The following is an 18,449-nucleotide window of genomic DNA, read 5'->3' as shown; positions in this document are numbered from 1 at the left end:
CTTAAATGAATAAATCATAGAATCATGGAATGGTTTGTGTTGGAAAAGGACCTTAAGGTCATCCAGTTCCAGCCCCCTGCCACAGGCAGGGACACCTCACACTAGAGCAGCTTGCTCCAAGCCCTGTCCAGCCCTGCCTTGGACACTGCCAGGGATGGAGCATTCACAGCTTCTCTTGGACAGCCTGTGCCAGTGCCTGACCACTGGCATAGTAAAGAATTTCTTCCTTATACCTAACCTAAATCTCCCCTTTTCAAGTTTGAGCCCATTACCCCTTGTCCTGCTTCTGTCATGTCAATATATTAATCCTTTCTATAAATAATGTAGTATTTTCCTTTCCTTTTTTTTCTTTCCCTAACCGGAAAGCTTTTGAGCTTCTAAATATATTTTAATGATTGCTGTTGCTCTGGTCCTTTTAAGGTTTTTCCTGTATCCTTTTTCTACAGACTCTGTCAGGTTACTTGACCTCTGTAGGGACTGAGATCTCAACGCTAACAGAAATGCGTCGTGTGAGTAATTGTAACATCCAAAAGAATGCATATTGGTTTATGTACTCTACTTGTAACTTTAAAACAGGTCTTATTTCTACTCCTCCTGTGTCTTTGCTCTTGTGTTCTGTGGCACTTGCTCTTGGCATGACAATAGTATCACAGTAGTGTGATGTTCCCAGTGTTGGCTGTTGAGCTGGTGATTCTGCTTCCTTCAACAACTTGAGGTGCATTGGTCTGTCAAGAAGTTTTCAGTGTTAGCATGTTAAAGCTGTTCATGTACTAGTTCCCTGAAGCTGTGGGCAGTAAATATACATTGGTGTGAGAGCTTTAAGCTTTCCATTATTTTCAGTTCATTGTATTTTTTCCCCATCCTGTGTAGTTTTGGCTGAATGTAATGTGGAATAAATTGTGTGCTACTGTGAGCATAGCAGATCAGTTTTCTGTTCATGTGAAGCAATGAACTGTGTGATCCTAACCAATTCAGCAGCTCATTTTAACTTACTTCATAATCATATTGGATATAACTATTATTCATATTTATCATCATCCTGCACAGCAGATAGTAGAGGTCTCTCAGCAAATCAGTATGTAGTCTGAAAACATTAAAGTGATACTAGAAGCTTTTGATTTGCCAGCTTGAAGAATTAGTCTGGAATTGGTGTTGTTATTTAGGATTATTTAGTGGCATATTAAGAAATACTCACCCAAAAGAGAGGACTTAATTAACTTAAGCTCTATATTCACCTGTTGTTTCTGCACAACAGTCACATTTTACTGTGCTATCTGTTTGTGGTTTGTTGGTTGGGTTCTTGGTGGTTTTAGCGTGAATAAAGCCAAACTTTCTGTGGTTATCACAGCCTCAGAGTGAATGAAGAAGCAAATTGCACTTGCTTCTTTTTAAAATGCTGTTTAAAACTAGTAAGTCTCCTGATCTGTCACACTGGCAGTGAGTTCAGTGGTGCAGGTTTTGCTCCATTGCAGTGATTTTCTTTCAAGGAACTAGCAGTCCTTTCTATAATAATGACAAATTTTGTACCAAATGCTGAGATCTTTTCTTAGTAACTCCTAATGGCAACTTTCTTGTCTAAAAGTCAAGTGATACCCCCTGTGTCTTCCCTGATCCATACCTGAATGGCTGTAGGAATGACCTGCAGGAAATTTGATATACTTGCAGAACTTGGTTTTAATTTGTGGCAGGGCTAAAGAAGATTGTAATTTCAGTCTGAATTTGTTCAGTTCCCTGAAAGCTCTGCTATTGACTATAGCAAAGCTGGGATTTGGGGGGTTTGAGTTTTAATTCTACCATTGCCTGCAGTTTATTCATTGACATTGTGCATGTACTGTCACAGCTACGTGTTTCAACTGTTCCGTCTATTATATGGACATGGAGAATATTCTCCTGTCTCAGAGGTCAATCTATGTGATGTGCTCAGTGATCGTTGCATAATAATTTGATGTCTCCCATAGAATTTTGCAGATGCATATAATGAGGATTGTGTCCCACCTTTGTCCTCAGCCTTTCTAAAGGCAAATCTTCTGTAAGAACATGGTGTTTTAATAGACGATTTCATTCTTAACAGGATAGTTCAAGTTCTGTTGGATCAGGCGAATTTACAGGCGTGAAGGAGCTGGATGATATTAGTCAAGAAATTGCACAGCTGCAGAGGTAATAGTTGTGGGCTACTAAAAGAATTGTGGAGTAGGAGAAACATAGAATCATAGAGTGGTTTGGGTTGGAAAGGTTCTTATGATCACCAACCCCCCTGCTGTGGGTAGGGATGCCTCACACTAGACCATGCCACCCAAGGCTCTGTCCATCCTGGCCGTGAATAATGCCAAGGATGGGCAACCTGTTCCCATGTCTCACCACAGTAAAGAATGTCTTCCTTACATTTAACCTGAACTTCCCCTGTTGAAGTTTAAACCCATCACCCCTTGTCCTCTCATAAGCATAACTGATTTGTATACACCTTTACTCATGTAAAGAATATATCAGAATATGGGCTAGCATTTTTGGCTGTGTGGTGTTTCCAAAATAATATTTGATTGATGTTTGCATATGCATGTGTGTGTTGCATTATGAATACATGCATACATGAATACATGTGCTTGTTTATCTTACAGAGAAAAATACTCACTAGAGCAGGACATTAGGGAAAAAGAAGAATCAATCAGACAGAAAACCAACGAAGTCCAGGTAAAAACTCAGGACATCATTATTATTTCTCATTTTAATCTAAAATAAGATGCAGGAAGTTCAGCATTCTTTCTTCCGTCTTGCCTTGTGTTGCTTCTGGGCAAGTCTTTCCTTCTTTCACAAGATTCTCCTTTAACTCTCAATAAAATCCTTATTTTTCCTGATCTTCATCAGAAATGTTTTCTTCAGATGCTGGTTAATATAAACAGGAGATGTTAAATGAACAGTTTGAAATGTCTTTTCTATTAGTGCTTGACTTACACTAATCTAGGAAATCATTGTTCAAAGAGTATTGTTTTGATAATTAGGATAATTCCATTACATGTGCCCCATGTCCCAGTCTGTCTTCCATCTTGTGAGCACTGATTTGTTTCTTGCTGTCTCATAAAAGTTCACACAGAAACAAAACATACACATGCAGGGAATAGCCTGTATAACGTAGAAAATCTTTTCAGTTTTGCTAGCCTGTTTGTCTGTGGTTGATCATTCCTATAAGACAGCTGCTAAATATAAATTACAAACTGGAATTTTCCTCAGGAACTTCAGAATGATTTAGATAGGGAGACAAGTAACTTGCAGGAGTTGGAGGCTCAGAAACAAGATGCTCAAGACCGCCTGGATGAAATGGACCAGCAGAAAGCCAAACTAAAAGATATGCTGAATGATGTAAGGCAGAAATGCCAGGAAGAAACACAGGTGGTGAGTGTACGTTAATTCTGGACACGCTCGAGAGTCTTTTGTTAAAGGAAATTCTATTTAGTGAATAACCTTGCTTGGTTTAATTCATTTTTACCATAAATGGCCATTTCAACACTAACACAGAGGTCCAAGAAAGGATTTTGCTAACCTAAGTACCTTTCATAATGGTTATAAATAGGGGGGTGAAGCAGATGATCTCCAGGGGTCCCCTTCTACATAGATGGGTATTGTTCTGTGAATATATGAAAGATTTAGTCAACCTAATAGTGTAGCTGAGAAGCATTATTGCTGACCTCTGGAACAGTCCATGGGCAGTGGTCCAGATTTTGATCACTGTGAACCTCATCAGTGTTCTCAAAGTAGGTTTTCAGGGGGATATAATTGCCAGTGTAGCTAGCCTGTTTTCTTAACGTAGAAACTTGGTGTATAAGGTCATGTAAGAAAGTCTAAAAGGAGAGTTGTATGCAACTGAGTAATTTTAACTCATATTATCAGAGTTTAATATCACCTTTATAGTACTTGGTAAATGTTTGGATGGAAAAGGAGCTAAGTTCTGAAAATTACAAAGTGACCATCTAAGAAACACTTTTAATTACCTTTGTAATCAGGGTGGTATTTCTGTGACGTAAAGTATTAATATTTCTTGCTGTTATTGAATGTCCTGTGTGCTTTTATCAAGGATTGCATGCAGTTCTTAATATTAAGTTCTTGTTACCTTCCTTAGCAGTTGATAGGTTGCTTTACAAGTTTCTGTTCGTTATAGATTCATAATTTACTGAGTTACATTTACTTCAAATTCCGCTGTGATTTTTGTAACATTTTGTTTCAGATTTCATCACTAAAAATGCAGATTCAATCTCAGGAATCAGATTTAAAATTACAAGAAGATGACCTTAATAGAGCAAAAGCAGAGCTGAATCGCCTCCAGCAAGAAGAGACTCAGCTAGAGCAGAGTATCCAGGCTGGAAAAGTGCAGCTTGAAACAATAATCAAATCTTTAAAATCAACACAAGAAGAAATAAACCAGGTATTCATTGTAGTTTACACTCCTTTCTTCTTTCTTCTTGAAAAGCTAAGAGTTCAGCATCACCTAGAAAGATTATGAACTAAAAATACTGGTTCATGAAATAAGCCTGTTTGATGCTCAGTAGGTGAATTTTCATTGTAAGTCAGGGAAAGTTCAGCTCTGTGGGAGGAGGGAGATGCAACTGGTCTGGCAACCAGGTTTAACAAGAATGTGAGAAGGACAGTGTTACTTGAATGCATAACAGACTAAAGTGGTTTTCATTGCTTAGGCAAGAAGTAAACTTTCTCAACTTCAAGAAAGTCATCAAGAAGTCAATAAGAGTATAGAAGAATATAATGAAGCTCTCAATGGGATTCATGGTGGCAGCCTGACGAATTTGGCAGACATAAGTGAAGGCCTTGGGCAGACAGAAAGAAACAATTATGGAGCTATGGTAAAAGTATAAAAAACTACTGTTGTTTGGTGTTTTTTACAATAATCAGGTTTGTAACTTGCACCTAATCTGAAATAGTGAAGATGCTTGTTTAGTTGGCTTTTTGTATGTTAACAAATACCATGATCCTGGCAAGGCAGCAATCTTCAGTGCAAGGCAGGGCAAAGATTTTAATGCTGGTGGAAAACCTGATTTTTCAGCTGTGGGTTAGGTCTTGTGCTAGGATTTTGTGCCTCTATAGCTGTAACTGTATGGATATGGAAACAAAAAGAAAAGGTCACATTAACCCTTGATGAGTAACCTGTCACATCCTTAGTCTCAGGAGGTAGGACTTTGTTTTTGCAGAGAAAGTGTAGTAAAATGCTCAGCAGAAGAAAAGTTGTAGGTTAGAAACAATAATACATTGAGAGACATGGTTTAAAACACTTAGGTGCTTAGTTTCTGTGCTTGCAGGGCTTGCATAAACATTTATGTTTAATTTCCAGTAGAAACTTCCAGATGTTTCTCTGACTTGCAAAACCAAAGAATCACTTACTGGAAGAAAACTCCAGTACATGTTTGTAGTAAATGTTTTAAACTATCATGCCCCCTTCCTGTTTCTTAACTCTTCCTTCCTCTTCTTCCTCTCCCCACCTCCCTTCACTGTTCTGAGAAGTATTAGACTTCTTCCTTTGTATCTTGTAAAGGGATGAGGAAATACCATGTCTTTCTAGTACTGGGAGCAGTGTAAGCGGGTGGTTGTCACTAGGTGTTTGTGTTGGTGTTGAATGGCTTTGTCAGTGAGCCCAGTTGTACAGGTGCTGCATGCACGTATGCCTACTGGGGCAAGGACTGGTTTCATCTGAGACCCAAACCAGGCAAAAGACAGGGGTATCATGGCAAATGAATGCAGTGAAGAGGTTTCATAACTTTAGTTTGTTATTTGTTTGTGCAGGCTGTATTTTTGTAACTTCTCAAAGCTGGAGGTTGGCTTCTGCTGACAAACCTCTCATGAGGTAGTGGGGGTGACACTCCTTCTGCCATGTAATACTTTGTACCATGAAATCAGTACTTGGAGCTTTGAGTTCAAGAATGAGCTAACAAGAAGCAGTCTTAACTTCTCAGTAGTAATATCTTGTATTTGAAGTCCACAAATGCTTTGTGTATCCTTGTAAACAGCTCTCTTAGCTGAAGCTGAGCTGCAAAATAACTGGGAGAGAAAAATCTTTTGGTAGTGCAGTGGTTGGGGTTTGTTTTTGGTATTTAAGCATTTCATAATTGAACATAGTAATATGGGCAACAGCTTAACCTTTTATTGTTGTATGTGTTGGCTATACAACACCTTTTGATGTTCTGTGTAGCCTCAGGTTGTGTATTTCTTTCTATGGTGTAATTATTTCTACTTAGAAGCCCCTTACTCAGAAAGTTCTTTAGGGAGTAATTACTAAGATCAGTAAACAGGAACCAAGATAACATGAAATTTCTCCTGAATGGGTAACTGAGCATTTTTATCATGGGAAGTTGCTGTAATGTTTCTCCTCTTATTTTTTAGGATGATCCATTTAAGAATAGAGCCTTGATGTTTACCAATAATACACAGGAACTGCATACAGACCCATTCCAGTCAGAAGATCCTTTCAAATCAGATCCGTTTAAGGGAGCAGACCCTTTCAAAGGCAGTAAGTGACCAGTGGCTCTCCTGAGACCTTGAATCAATTTTTGAGTAAATGATCTTTTCAGAAAGTTTAATCATCCTGCTAAATAGTGGATAAAACAAGTGATCTTTCTATTCTGTATAGGTGACCCATTCCAGCATGATCCTTTTGCAGAACAACCACCTGCTCCAGCAGGTAATGGCCCTTTTGACGACAAGACAGATATGATGTAAATAATTTGTAGCCAAACCCAAGGATTTCCAAGGTTTTCCTGGCTTCAGATTTTTGGTTTGCATGTGGGGAACATAGAAACCTGATAGGGTGTGCATGTGAGTGATTCAGGATCAAAGTCAGTAACATGCATGTAACTCTTTAGTTCCATAACCTTAATATTAAACATGTACCTGTTCAAACTTAGTAAATATCCTGTTACCTGGGAGTTTATCAGATTAACCAAATTGTTGTGTGGTTTGAAAAGAAAAATCCCGTCAGTGAGTATGAGGTCAAATGGCAGAATGATTCATTATGGACACAGTAGGTCCTGTGTCTATTTACCTTTTCATACACTCCTAGATCCATTTGGAGGTGATCCATTTAAGGAAAGTGACCCATTTCGTAGTTCTGCCCCTGAGGATTTCTTCAAGAAGCAGGTGAAGAGCGACCCATTTACCTCAGATCCGTTCACAAAACCCCCCACTTTACCCTCAAAGGTCAGTAATTTTTCATTCTACACAAAATAACTTCTTTACTGTTTCCAAGCTTCTTGTCTGAAAGGAACGAAATACCACAAAATACTTTTCTCCTGACTGCTGGAATATCATGAGTTCCATCCCTAAACTTGACATATGGATTGTTAAGGCAATCAGCAGTTTGTTCTCTCCAGTTCCATGATAACATTGTCTGTTCACCGTGAAGATGCAGTTAGGTGGATATTTCTTTTCTCTGTTGGGAATTTCATGCTGCCTGCACCCACTCATTCACACCATTACCTCCATTCCATCGCTGTTTCTGTTTGTGCAGTCACATTGTGAATTGGGTCGAGGATCTGATCTGGCTAAAGGATTACTGAGCCACCAACAGACAATAGAGCCAACAGAGTGGAAGGATGGCATAGGACATGTTTGTCAAATGTATAGTCACAGTTCTTAAGCTGTGCTTATGTGTATGTGTCTGACTGTTTAGGGGGGTGGGTGTGGATTTTTGTTTTGTTGTTTAATTAATCCTTTCCCTCACCCTTCCTTATGGCATTCATTGACTGTTGCCACCCAAGCGTCAGAACACAACTGCAGTGTCAGTCAGTGGGAAGTTAGTTTGTCTTCAGTACAGGTTTGTACTTAGATAACAGCAGACTTTTCAAACTGAAGAACTACTGTAAACACCATCAGTTTAAAAAGATGTGATGTACAGACTCTGACTTGACAATGATGTAAATGCCTGACCTGAATATTCAGTCTCTTTTGCTTGAAGACTGAATACTTCTGGGTTTTATTTCATATTTTGCCCTGGTAGCTGGTATCTCTTGTATTTCAGCATGATACACTTTTCACTTTAATGTGGTTTGCTTGGAGGTACTTGGTGTTTTGTTCAAGGTCGTCAATAGCCAAATGCACTAATAATGCAAAATATCACATAATCAGTTGATTTTATCCTCCTTATGTGTCCACTTAACAGAGTGGTCTGAAATTGGAAATAATGCAAGAGATTTTGATATGCATAAAAAGACAAGTGCACAGCAGAACAGTAATTGTGTATATCTGTTCTTATCTAGCCTGACCCTTTTGAAAGCAGTGATCCTTTTACATCTTCCAGTATCTCTTCAAAAGGTCCAGGTAAGAAGAAAAAGTTTCCTCTTAAAGATGAATAAAGAGATATCTCTTTCTGAAAGAAGAATCAAATGTTAAAGTTGAGACTAAAGAATGTGTATTGTAAGCTTCTGGCAAATATCCTTGCAGTCCTCTTATGGATTATGAAGATTAAGTCTTCATATACACTCCCCCACCTGGTAGAAAATTTGTTTTATGGAATTCTCTTTTAATATCTCATGCAAGGTCAAAATGCAAGTGTTTTTGAATCACCTGCCTGGTTTTGTACTTCATTGGCACCAAGCATTCTTCATAAGTCTTAAATATTATTTTAAGTAACTTTGGGGGTTTCTCTTTTTCCTGTATCTGTTTCAGATCCATTTGGAACACTGGATCCATTTGGAAGTGGTACTTTCAGTAGTGGTGAGGGATTTGCAGACTTCAGTCAGATGTCAAAGGTAAAGGTTACAAGGAAAGCAGCTGTCCTTTTAAAAATGTATCTACAGATACTTTTTTGACTGCAACTTTTCAGCTGACAACCCGTTTTTGTTAAGGTTTTTCCAGTCAGCCTCTCCAGTTACTTAGCAAAGCATTTTCCATCCATCTCAGATATGGCAACCAAGACTGGTAGATTCAGCAGGGATAAATTAACTTTTCACAAACACTTTCAAATACCAGATAAATGTAACTCCTAGTTTTCACCTGTAAGAAAAGGTGGTTGTTCCAGATATTAATACATCTCAGTGTCCAACCTTCCTCTGAAGTCCTGAGGTCTGCTTCTTGGAGACTTTATCTCTCATCATATCCCGATTTGTTTTCAGACTTCCCATGAGTACAGGGAACCAGAGGAAGGTGGACAGCATGGTGTGCTGAGCTTCCATGGTTCTTAATGGAATTGTTGTTTCCTTGGCTTCTTGGTATAAAATGAATATATAAGGTGTTTGAAGTAGAACTGAGTCCTTACCCCTCCTCTGCATCAGTCACAGTCTGCTGTTGCCTCTGAGATTCTGTTTGGAACTGACAGTTGACATCAATTGCCCAACTTTTTGCACTTGGTTCCACAGTAACACTTGAACATCGTAGGGTAAATGTTAATTACAAAACAGATTATCGCAGCCCTTTCACTAATGAAACTTTGTGTATTCTAACGTTTTTCCCGTTTCTGTGGGGGTTTTAGTTCTCCACTAGGTGGCAATAGCCTTTACAAATATTGATGTGTTTGACTTGAGTTCGTAGTTTTGGCAAAAGTTTTCCTTTCCTTTAGCTTTGCCCACAAAATTCCTCTTTCCGCATTTCAGAGTGTTAAATTTCCTTGCATTGCATAATTTACTGTGCCTTGTTCAATCAGCAGAAGTCCTTTTGAAGAGCCAGCTGCAGATAGGCAACATTAAACATATGGGTTTGGAATTTTCCCTGAGCTTTACAAAAAAGACAAATATCTGCATGTAACTTAAGAAAAGCTTGGCAGAAACCCTATCCATTCTGCATTCTACTGTGTTTTTCCAGTTGCTGTCATGGTTCTGTTTATCAGAGTGAAGGCCAGCTTGTAGTATGACTGTCCATTGCCAAAACTACTTTTTACTAAAAGTAGTTTTACTTTCTTTTCTTTTTCTCATCAGTTTTTCGCTAGGACAAAAAGTTCTAGAATTACTTATGTGGGTAAGAGTGTAAGTAGTTACGAATGTTAATAAAACCCTAACACCTCTCAGTGGGCATTCATTCTTACACCACTGACACAATTCTGTGCATATGTCCTTATTTTTTGAACTTAATGCTTTTACTTCTGGCTTTCATGAAACAACAAATATCTTACAATGTGCTTACATGCTTTTCTTTTTCTCTCGTGTAGTCGGTAGCTTCGGACCCCTTTGCCTCCTCTTTTGGAGGGGTGGGATTCTCAGATGACCCCTTCAAAAGCAAATCAGACACACCAGCATTGCCACCGAAGAAAAATGTCCCTCCACGCCCCAGGCCACCCAGTGGTAAGAAGGTTTTCCTTTTTTAATGCAATTTATCCCAGTTTCTGTGTATTGTTGGACATAAGGACAAGTTGACAGTCTTCTACCTCATTATCTTATATTTCAACCATGAAGGGAGGTATGAGATTATCAATAAAGTGGCAGAAATTGTCAGTAAAACAAACTGGAACTCTTCAGACTGGAAAACAGATGATATGGGAGTGATAGAACAGATCTGTAAAATCAGTTGTGGTAGGGAAATATGGGGGGGGAGGAAGTGTCTTTATCCAAGTGGGCAAGAAATGAGATTAGTAAATGGCACCTTCAGAAGGAACAGAGGTTTGTTTTTATACAGTACTCTAAATTTAGGATTTTTATTTAATTCCCTAGAGAATATGGTGAATGCAAAAAGGTTTAAATGGGCAGAAAAATGAACTGGATAATTCTTAGAAGAAAAAACCAACAGGGGCATCAGGGTCTACCAAAAGCCAAAATACTCTTTGTGCATCCTGTCTTGCTGAATGTCTGCACCTAGGCAGGTGCAAGAATAGTCTGAAGTATGGCTGTATCAGTACCTTGTTTTGATGTTCTTCCTGAGGCATTTGCCACTAGATCCTAACAAGAACAGGGTAGAGGGCTAGATAGACCTGTCCTGCTTTGTCCAGGTATGATCATTCTTGCATTCATGCATCCCTGCATTAATGAAATACAAAACACTTTATGAATATATGGCTTCTTCCTGCTGCAAGTTCATCATGTGTGGAAGTTTTTCGTTAGATAGGAATCTCCTGAATTGAAAAGAAGATTTCTTTCCATGGAGATTCAACTTCTACTTATTTGCCCTCTCTAGAGCTGATTTTCAAAATATGCACATACCAGTGAAACTGTTTTGAGAACTGAAGCCACTTCGAGCTGTTAGTTTCAAGTCTCCTTTTAGCAAGAGTGGTGTAGTTCAGTAACTAATAGCAATGAACATTCAGTTGCCTCAAAAACAAAACCCAACCCCAATGTGCTGGTCAGCATCCAGTATTCTTATGTATCCAGTGCCAGTGTTAGAAAGCATAATACAAAGAAAACAATTCCATTATTAATGTTTCCCTGTCTAAATGTGTGGATTGTCTACCTTTCTGCTGTTGCATTTTGGAGCAAAGCATGCACCTTGCACCCATCCTGGTAATAAAACAACAGGTATCTGGCTGGTTCTGCAAACCAGTTGTGCTAGAGCTAGCTCCTTGGATAATGTCAAAAATGCTTTCTGTTCCTGGAGTGTCCTGTCATTAGCTATCCCATAGGTTGATCCAAGGTTTGGAATATATTATTTAATACTGTAAATTTAAAAGCAGGCCATTGCAGCAGGATTAGTTTGTTCCTATTATTATGGTTTTACTGCTGATGATGCACACAAAACCCCTGAAATCAAATGCTGAGGTTCTGCATAGGTGAGTATTGATGGAAATTCATCAGGGAATGCTCTAGGATTGTTCTTGAAGCCTGTCCCCTGCTTGCTTTGTGTAGATAGTTTCTACTCTTGAGATACTAGAGAGCCTTTAGTAATTAAAAGAATTCTTAATATGTAATGTTGGCAAATATCAACTAATAGGACATAAATTAATAAAAACAGAATTTAAAAGCTGAAGGAAATCTTTGCCATTGTGGATGATGGTTTTCTTTCTTTGGTTTTCAAGGAAAGATGTAAGTGGATCTTTTGAAGAAAAGCCTGCATGATATAATGTAGTGTTTAAAGGACCTGTATGACGTTGAATGAGTCAAACCAATACTAAATACACCTATATTATCTCTTTCATGTGGTTTCTTTCTGTTTCTTGCTTGAAACATGATAATTCCTAGCAAATACAAGGTAACAGTAGCAGCAAAGGTGAGAAATATCATGCTGTAGGTCTGACTCCCCTACAGAGGGTTTTTTTGGATTTATGTCCCTTTGGTACATAGTGAGGAATTTTGGAGAACCTTTGGCTTTACTGATTTGTTTTTCATTTAGACATGTGCACTCAGCCTTTAATCAGCCTTCTTAAAACACGTTTAAATGTGCACCTTCCCCTCTTCTGGGAGACACAATATTTGTGAGGTTCCGCTGCTCTACCAAAACCAAATGTTGTTATGATAAAATAGACTAAGGAGGAAACAAAGCAGGGTTTTTTTAAAGCAAATGAGCCTCATGTGCTTATGCAGTTATACTCCTCCCTTCCTTCCACAACTAAAGCAATCTTCAGTGGTTACTTAAAGCATGAGAAATTATATAGTAATACACTGCGATTCTAGCAAGAGATACAGGGGTACATTGGAAATAGGAAAGCTGCTCAGAAAACAAACAGACAAGAAACTTCCGTTGTTTCTTACCCTTCTCATTGGTCTGTTTAATTAAAAAACAAGTAGGTGATAACGATCTTGCTGAAGGATGAATAAATGCTACTTAGGACCAGGCAAATCTGTAGTTGACCTTTCTGGTGGGGGTTCCTGCTCTCTTTAGTAAAACTGTTCTTTCTGTTGGGGGGGCATTTTTAATAGTGAAAAGCACTTGAATGGTTTGCTTGCATTTTGTTAGGGAGGTGAAGAGCTTCACTGCACTCAAGGAGAAAATACTAACCATTATTGCAGAGCATTGATAGCTGTCTGATTTTCCAGGTTAACTGGGGGGAACTAATAAAATCCACCAGGGATTGCTCCTGATTCATTGCTTTTCTGTTTGCAAAGTTTTTTAGCAGGTACATGAAAGGCAAGCATTGTCTGATCAAGCCATCAAGGTATCACAGGGTGTCCTGGGTGCACAGGATGTATAAGATGGGACCCATCTTGCCCATGTGGCTCTGTGTTGTCCAGGTGAACAAGGAGTTTTGCATCAAGTCTTATTTCTTCACAAGGACCAAGGCAGAGCAGGCCTTTGGAACTGAACACAGGGCTGGGGAAACACTTCAGCCAGAGACTGGTTACCATTTAGTGAAGGTCAGATCAAAAGGCCCCTTCAGATGTAGCTCAAAAAACCTCTAAAATGAATACATATTTCAGATCAGCCACTCTCCTATAAAGGCTCTGGAGACAGTCTTCATACCACGCTTAAGGGAACTCTTCTGCTACTGCCAGCTATGTCAGGAGCAGGGTTGCAGTGGGTAACCATAGTCTGGCCTTATAAATCCTGACCTGTTTGCTGGCTGCTTGTGAAGATTGGTTGGTTGGTTTGGTTTTAGTCAGTGTTTGGCTTTTTCAAACATTGGACACTGAGAAGCAGCTGTGATCTGCTGCCTCTATGAGCAAATACTTCAGTTCACAGCTGTCTGTGGTTGTTACTCTCTGGCAGAGATAGGCAAACACTTGCTGTGTGGCATGGGTTAGGCATCCTTGAGATTCATATCTTTCCCTTCTCAAAAAATCAAGAGAAGGGATGACAATCATGAGATTATTTCTGTAAAGCTGTATCTTAAGCTGAATCTCAGGCTTATACTTGTCCTCTACTTCACAAATCGTTTTCCTTCTTTCTCATTTGTTTTTGAACCAAAGTCTTTCAAGATCTTTTAGATGTTACAAAGTCTTCGACTGATCCTTGTTTGGTCCAAGAGAAATTTCATGTCTTTTTCTGATGAAATGCTCTCTTGCAGATTTGCCAGTGTCACTATTTAAAGGTAAAGTGCATAATCTTTAAAGAGAATTGAAGGAAGGCTAATAAATCAGTGAATAAAAATAGAGAATGACAAGGAGAAGATATTTCAGAAGCAGCAAGCCTGGACACCAGTGTGCATCAAAGCTCCACTATACCTGTGGTATGCAAAGATCTGAAAAATCACTATCTCTGTCCCTTACCCTGGTTTAAGTCTCTCTTTTTAGGTTGAGAAAGATCAGCTAAGAAACAGCTTTTTAGCAGTTCTGCCTAGATTGTGCTAATAAAAATCCCCAAGGGTGTGTGTGTGCATGTTCTTTCTCTTCAGGAATGCATTCGTAGTCCACGAAGTTCCTAATGGACATTGGGTTTTATACAGCTCCCCTGGGACTTGGCTGAAGTAATCTGATGTTCACCAGGTGGTACTGGAGAACTTGAGGGCTTCTTCAGAGAAAAGTGGGAGGTGTTCTGTATTTATTGATGGTGTGTCTTGAATAATGCTCAAAAAGTACCAAAAAAAAGAAAATTAGCTATAAAGAGGCCTGTGCTTTGCATGATGGGCTGTGATAAGTAGAAAACAAGACAAAATGAAAGACTTACATTAATGAAACTAATAGTAGTGTGTACTGACAGATTTAAGCACAGGTGCCCTGTGACAGGGATCTCAGTTCCAGTGCAAACAGTTTTCTCAACCTTTCCTAAAACATAGCTAAGCTTTTCTAAGTACATTTTCTTCTCTGTCCTAGAGCACCTGTGGTGCTTAGCACTGCTGAAATTCTGCTTGCTTCATATTTCTTGGGGTTTGTCAGACTTCTGTGTCATTATGAATCAAGGAGGCTGAAAGAGACGCTAACACTGAAACCTGTCAGTTAAAATGGGTCCTGTAGGTTCTCACAGGTTAACAATTATGTTTTCAGCCCCGAGCTGCAGATAGAAATCAGTCAGAGCTCACCGCTAACTAGTTTCTAGGTAAAAGTTGTTGATTACAAAAAGAGAGAAACAGATTTTTTTTTCTCTTTTTCTTTTTTTTTTTTTTTTTAAAGTGCAGGAAGCTGCTGTGTGGGTGTCAGTGATTGGGTTGTAAGTAAAATTCAATGCTCTAGTGCTTTGATCGTGGGACCTACTGCTTTTGCCCCACCCTTACCACTTCCTTTAAGTGCAGCACCATGCATTCCACATTGCGGTTATAACAGTACTGTTAACCAGTGATATTAGTGGAAGAACCTTCACCACTAACCAGTGTGTAACCTTCAACCTCTTCTAAATTTTTATTGCTTGCTTATAGCGGTTTTGACCTTTTTAACCTTGAAAGAATAAAAGTCCGAAAAACCCAAGAAGGTGACACCTTCCCCATTGCAGTGTGCTTTCTTCCTGCAGATTATTTAATAAAACCAGTTATTTTATCACTCCAGCTTTGTATTTTAGCCTGTGCAAATGTTGCAATTTACACTTAAATGTCACCATTTACAATTAAATATATTAGTGACAAATAGAGGGGGTGGGTATTGTATTTATAGTGAACTTCTTCGATGCTGACATGCTTTTAAAAATCCAGTTTTTCTTTGGTTTGCTAATAGTTGATGTAGCTTGGAATTCAAAGCACTACCTATTGAATTCAGCCTGTAGAAGAGAGAATTCAGTGGACTTATTTAGCTGCTATTTGTAATAGGGGGATTAAAATTAATTCTGTGGGGAAATTATTGCAGGCTGCAGGCAGGGAGTTTGTGAAAGAACTTTGAGGTTTGATCTGTTTATTCTGAGCTCCTCTGATGTGCAACTGTATTTACAAACTGGTACTTCAGAGGTTAGGGGTTAACACCTCAGTGTTTGAGTGAAGGACTTGGGTTCCATTCTCACGTTGTTTTTATGTCTGGTAATGGTTTTGAAATGTCAGAATACTGGAAAAAGCCTTCAGAAGACACACAAAGGGACTAAGCGGCCTGCCTTAAATTAGGAAGCATGATTCCAGTCCCTCAGAGATGCCTGGCCTGGGTGGAGCCCCAGAAGACCTCAGTGCAAGCACAAAGGTTTGCCCATCTGAGTGACTAGATACTGTTACAAGTTAATAGTAATGATGTTATTGATGATAAATATAAGCAGCCAGGCTGTTTGGGGTCAGTATCACAGATGGCAACACTGCTCCATGTGTTTTGCTGGCCCAGTGATGTCAGAAAAAGCCCCCCATGACTGAAGCAAAATCTGATCAGGTCCTATTTTTTTCATCTTGACACTTTACAGGTAAAGAGAAATGATATCTGAACCTGTTAGCTGCTAAAAAAAAAGATCCAGGCATTAAGATCTTCAGGATCTTAATATTTCATTGAACTAATCTGAAAACTTTTAGTTCTGATGGGTTTGTAATCCATCATCTACAGAAATAATAGTTCCCTACTTTTGGATGGGGATCCTTTGCCCTTTCTTCACAAGTGTGCTTGCAGAATGCTGTTGTCAGCCCCAAAGCAGGTAGAAATGCAAGAAAAATTAACAGCCAACTCACAGAGCACATTTCCATTCTGCTCATGGATCTTGGAAGGTCAGTTTAAGATAGATTTGGCCACTGAAATGCTCACAGTTAAGAATGTATACGAAGACAAGATACTCTGAAGGCAGTTTGACTTCAGAGCCTGAATGAGTGGATATACCCCTGTGCACACCCATTCCAGGCTTATCTGAACCAGGATTGCCTAACAAGGTTTTGAGTTAGATTCACTCTGTGGGATGTCTTTTGCACCCCTTGAGTGTTTAGATGCCTCTTTACTACTATTGTGCTTGATTAGATGCTTAATGCTGTCAGCTACCTCTCTGCTGGCGTGAATCAGGAGATGTTTGTACTAGCCCTGTTCTGCTGCTGTCTTCCTTTGTGTTTGATGCTTCCTCCTCCTGTATATCAATGATAAATATAGCTCTTTTTCATATGTGTTACTTCTCTAAATTTAAGGCTTTTTATGGTTTGACTGTTTTGACCATTTTAGATTTAGTTTTCATCCATGGAGCAGTGCAAGAGCACTATCAGTTCCCATTGTCCTCCTCTTGGTAGTTTTCAGTGGGGGGGAAGCATAGATCTCTTCTACTTTTTGAGTTGGACTTGGTGTTTGCCTATGCTGTGTCTTCAGTGTCTCAATTAGCTGAAAGTGAACAGTTTGTTCAGTATTCTGCTTAAAAACCCATGCAAACCAAAGCCTGAGTCCTTTCTTGTGTGCATTTACTGATTCCTTTCTTGCAAGCAAATGATGTCTTATGAATTCTTAGTGTTTAAACACATGGTGTTTTTGTGGCCATTCCTTTTGACCTCTCCAATGTCCCCTGGATATGAATATGCAGGGAAATTTGCTGTGTGTTTTTAGTGAGCTCCTTTAAAGAAGAAGGAAGCCAGGTTATGTGTGACAGATGCCATCAGGAATTGTGACCCAAAGAATTGTGCTCATCAGGAAAAATGTCAGATCATTCCTTTGCATTTATTCACATGGGCATATTCAAGTGTGTGTGGGGATGCAATCCTTTGGGCTAGAGGAGAGTAGAGAGTTCTGTTCTTCATTCGCTGAGTGATCACAGGAGTGTTGTTTGTTTCTGACTGGTACCACACCTGTTTCCGTAGAACTTCTTGGGTACCCGAGTTACTCGCAAGTAGCTCAGTACCTGTTTACCTTTAGTTTTTAACCTCAGCAGCAGCCGAGAGTGAAAAACTCACCCCAAAAAGCTCGTGATGGACAGGAAAACATTTTTGTGACTATTTTTCATGCCTTCTAGCAGCCCTGACAGTTGCATTCGAACACAGGCAGCCCGTGTTGTGTAGGGTAGATGACTCATGGGTGGAGCACCTGCCCGGCCACCAACTAAATATTCCATTCACGCTTTGATTGTGGTGTTTATGCTGATCTCTCACAGTTATTTCAGTAGCGATGGTTGAAAGGGGTTGTTCAGCAGCTGTTTCAGGACAAGTTGTTAGGCTGAAGGTACAACGATTTCTCACCTTTCAAGTATGTAGTTTTCAGAGTATTTCTTTTCAGCTCAGCTTTTCAGAGCTGTGGGCTTGCTCAGGGTGCACATCTTGCAAATATTAAGCAAAACCAGTTTCGAGGGGTTTTTGCATAGGAAAAATTCTTCCTTCTGTTACTAAAAGTGTAGTAATTTTGCGCAAAGAGCATTATCACCAAACAGTTGAAATCTGGTGCAGAAATAGCCCCTGTTGAAGACAAAATACCTCTGAGTATTCTGTAGAAAACTGGCTTTAATGTTGTTAACCTTCAAGCACATTTTGAAAACTAAGAGTTATTTTTCTATAAGTTCCTTACAGTTTATGCAAGTTTTGTTCTGCCTCAGTGGAAGAGCTGGATAATTTAATGGGATGGTGAAGAACACGCTGAGTAAGTTAGGAATGATACATAAATTTGGTGAAGTGACAGGAGGAAGATGTGCTGGGAGGCACCTTGCAAAACTGCACAGTCTCCAAAGCTTTTAGAGTAACACTTCCTCTGCCAGGTAGGCAGATGTGAGAGGTGAGAACGCTTGGATTGTATGTCCAAGTATAATCACAGGCATGGATTTAACTCGCTCTAGCATTACTTATCCTATGTAGCACGACTCTGACTTCTTAAAGC

General features: G+C 39.3%; 1 protein-coding gene across 3 annotated transcripts in view; it reads left to right on the top strand.

Moving 5' to 3' along the window:
- Window positions 1-18,449, top strand: part of EPS15L1 (epidermal growth factor receptor pathway substrate 15 like 1) — a 44,225-nt gene that overhangs the window by 12,149 nt on the left and 13,627 nt on the right. For all 3 annotated transcript variants that reach the window (XM_034070782.1, XM_031042296.2, XM_034070783.1), the window contains 11 exons: window positions 2,072-2,157; window positions 2,616-2,688; window positions 3,226-3,387; window positions 4,217-4,414; window positions 4,683-4,847; window positions 6,379-6,505; window positions 6,626-6,676; window positions 7,055-7,191; window positions 8,250-8,310; window positions 8,659-8,741; window positions 10,133-10,265. In XM_034070782.1, the coding sequence (XP_033926673.1) occupies window positions 2,072-2,157; window positions 2,616-2,688; window positions 3,226-3,387; window positions 4,217-4,414; window positions 4,683-4,847; window positions 6,379-6,505; window positions 6,626-6,676; window positions 7,055-7,191; window positions 8,250-8,310; window positions 8,659-8,741; window positions 10,133-10,265 (1,276 nt within the window). The remainder of the gene's footprint in view (window positions 1-2,071; window positions 2,158-2,615; window positions 2,689-3,225; window positions 3,388-4,216; window positions 4,415-4,682; window positions 4,848-6,378; window positions 6,506-6,625; window positions 6,677-7,054; window positions 7,192-8,249; window positions 8,311-8,658; window positions 8,742-10,132; window positions 10,266-18,449) is intronic.

The sequence above is a fragment of the Melopsittacus undulatus genome, chromosome 19 (assembly GCF_012275295.1).
Source record: "Melopsittacus undulatus isolate bMelUnd1 chromosome 19, bMelUnd1.mat.Z, whole genome shotgun sequence".
In the NCBI taxonomy this organism is placed as follows: Eukaryota; Metazoa; Chordata; class Aves; order Psittaciformes; family Psittaculidae; genus Melopsittacus; species Melopsittacus undulatus.
Note: the sequence above shows the minus strand (reverse complement) of the source record. Positions and strands in the feature narration are given on the sequence as shown.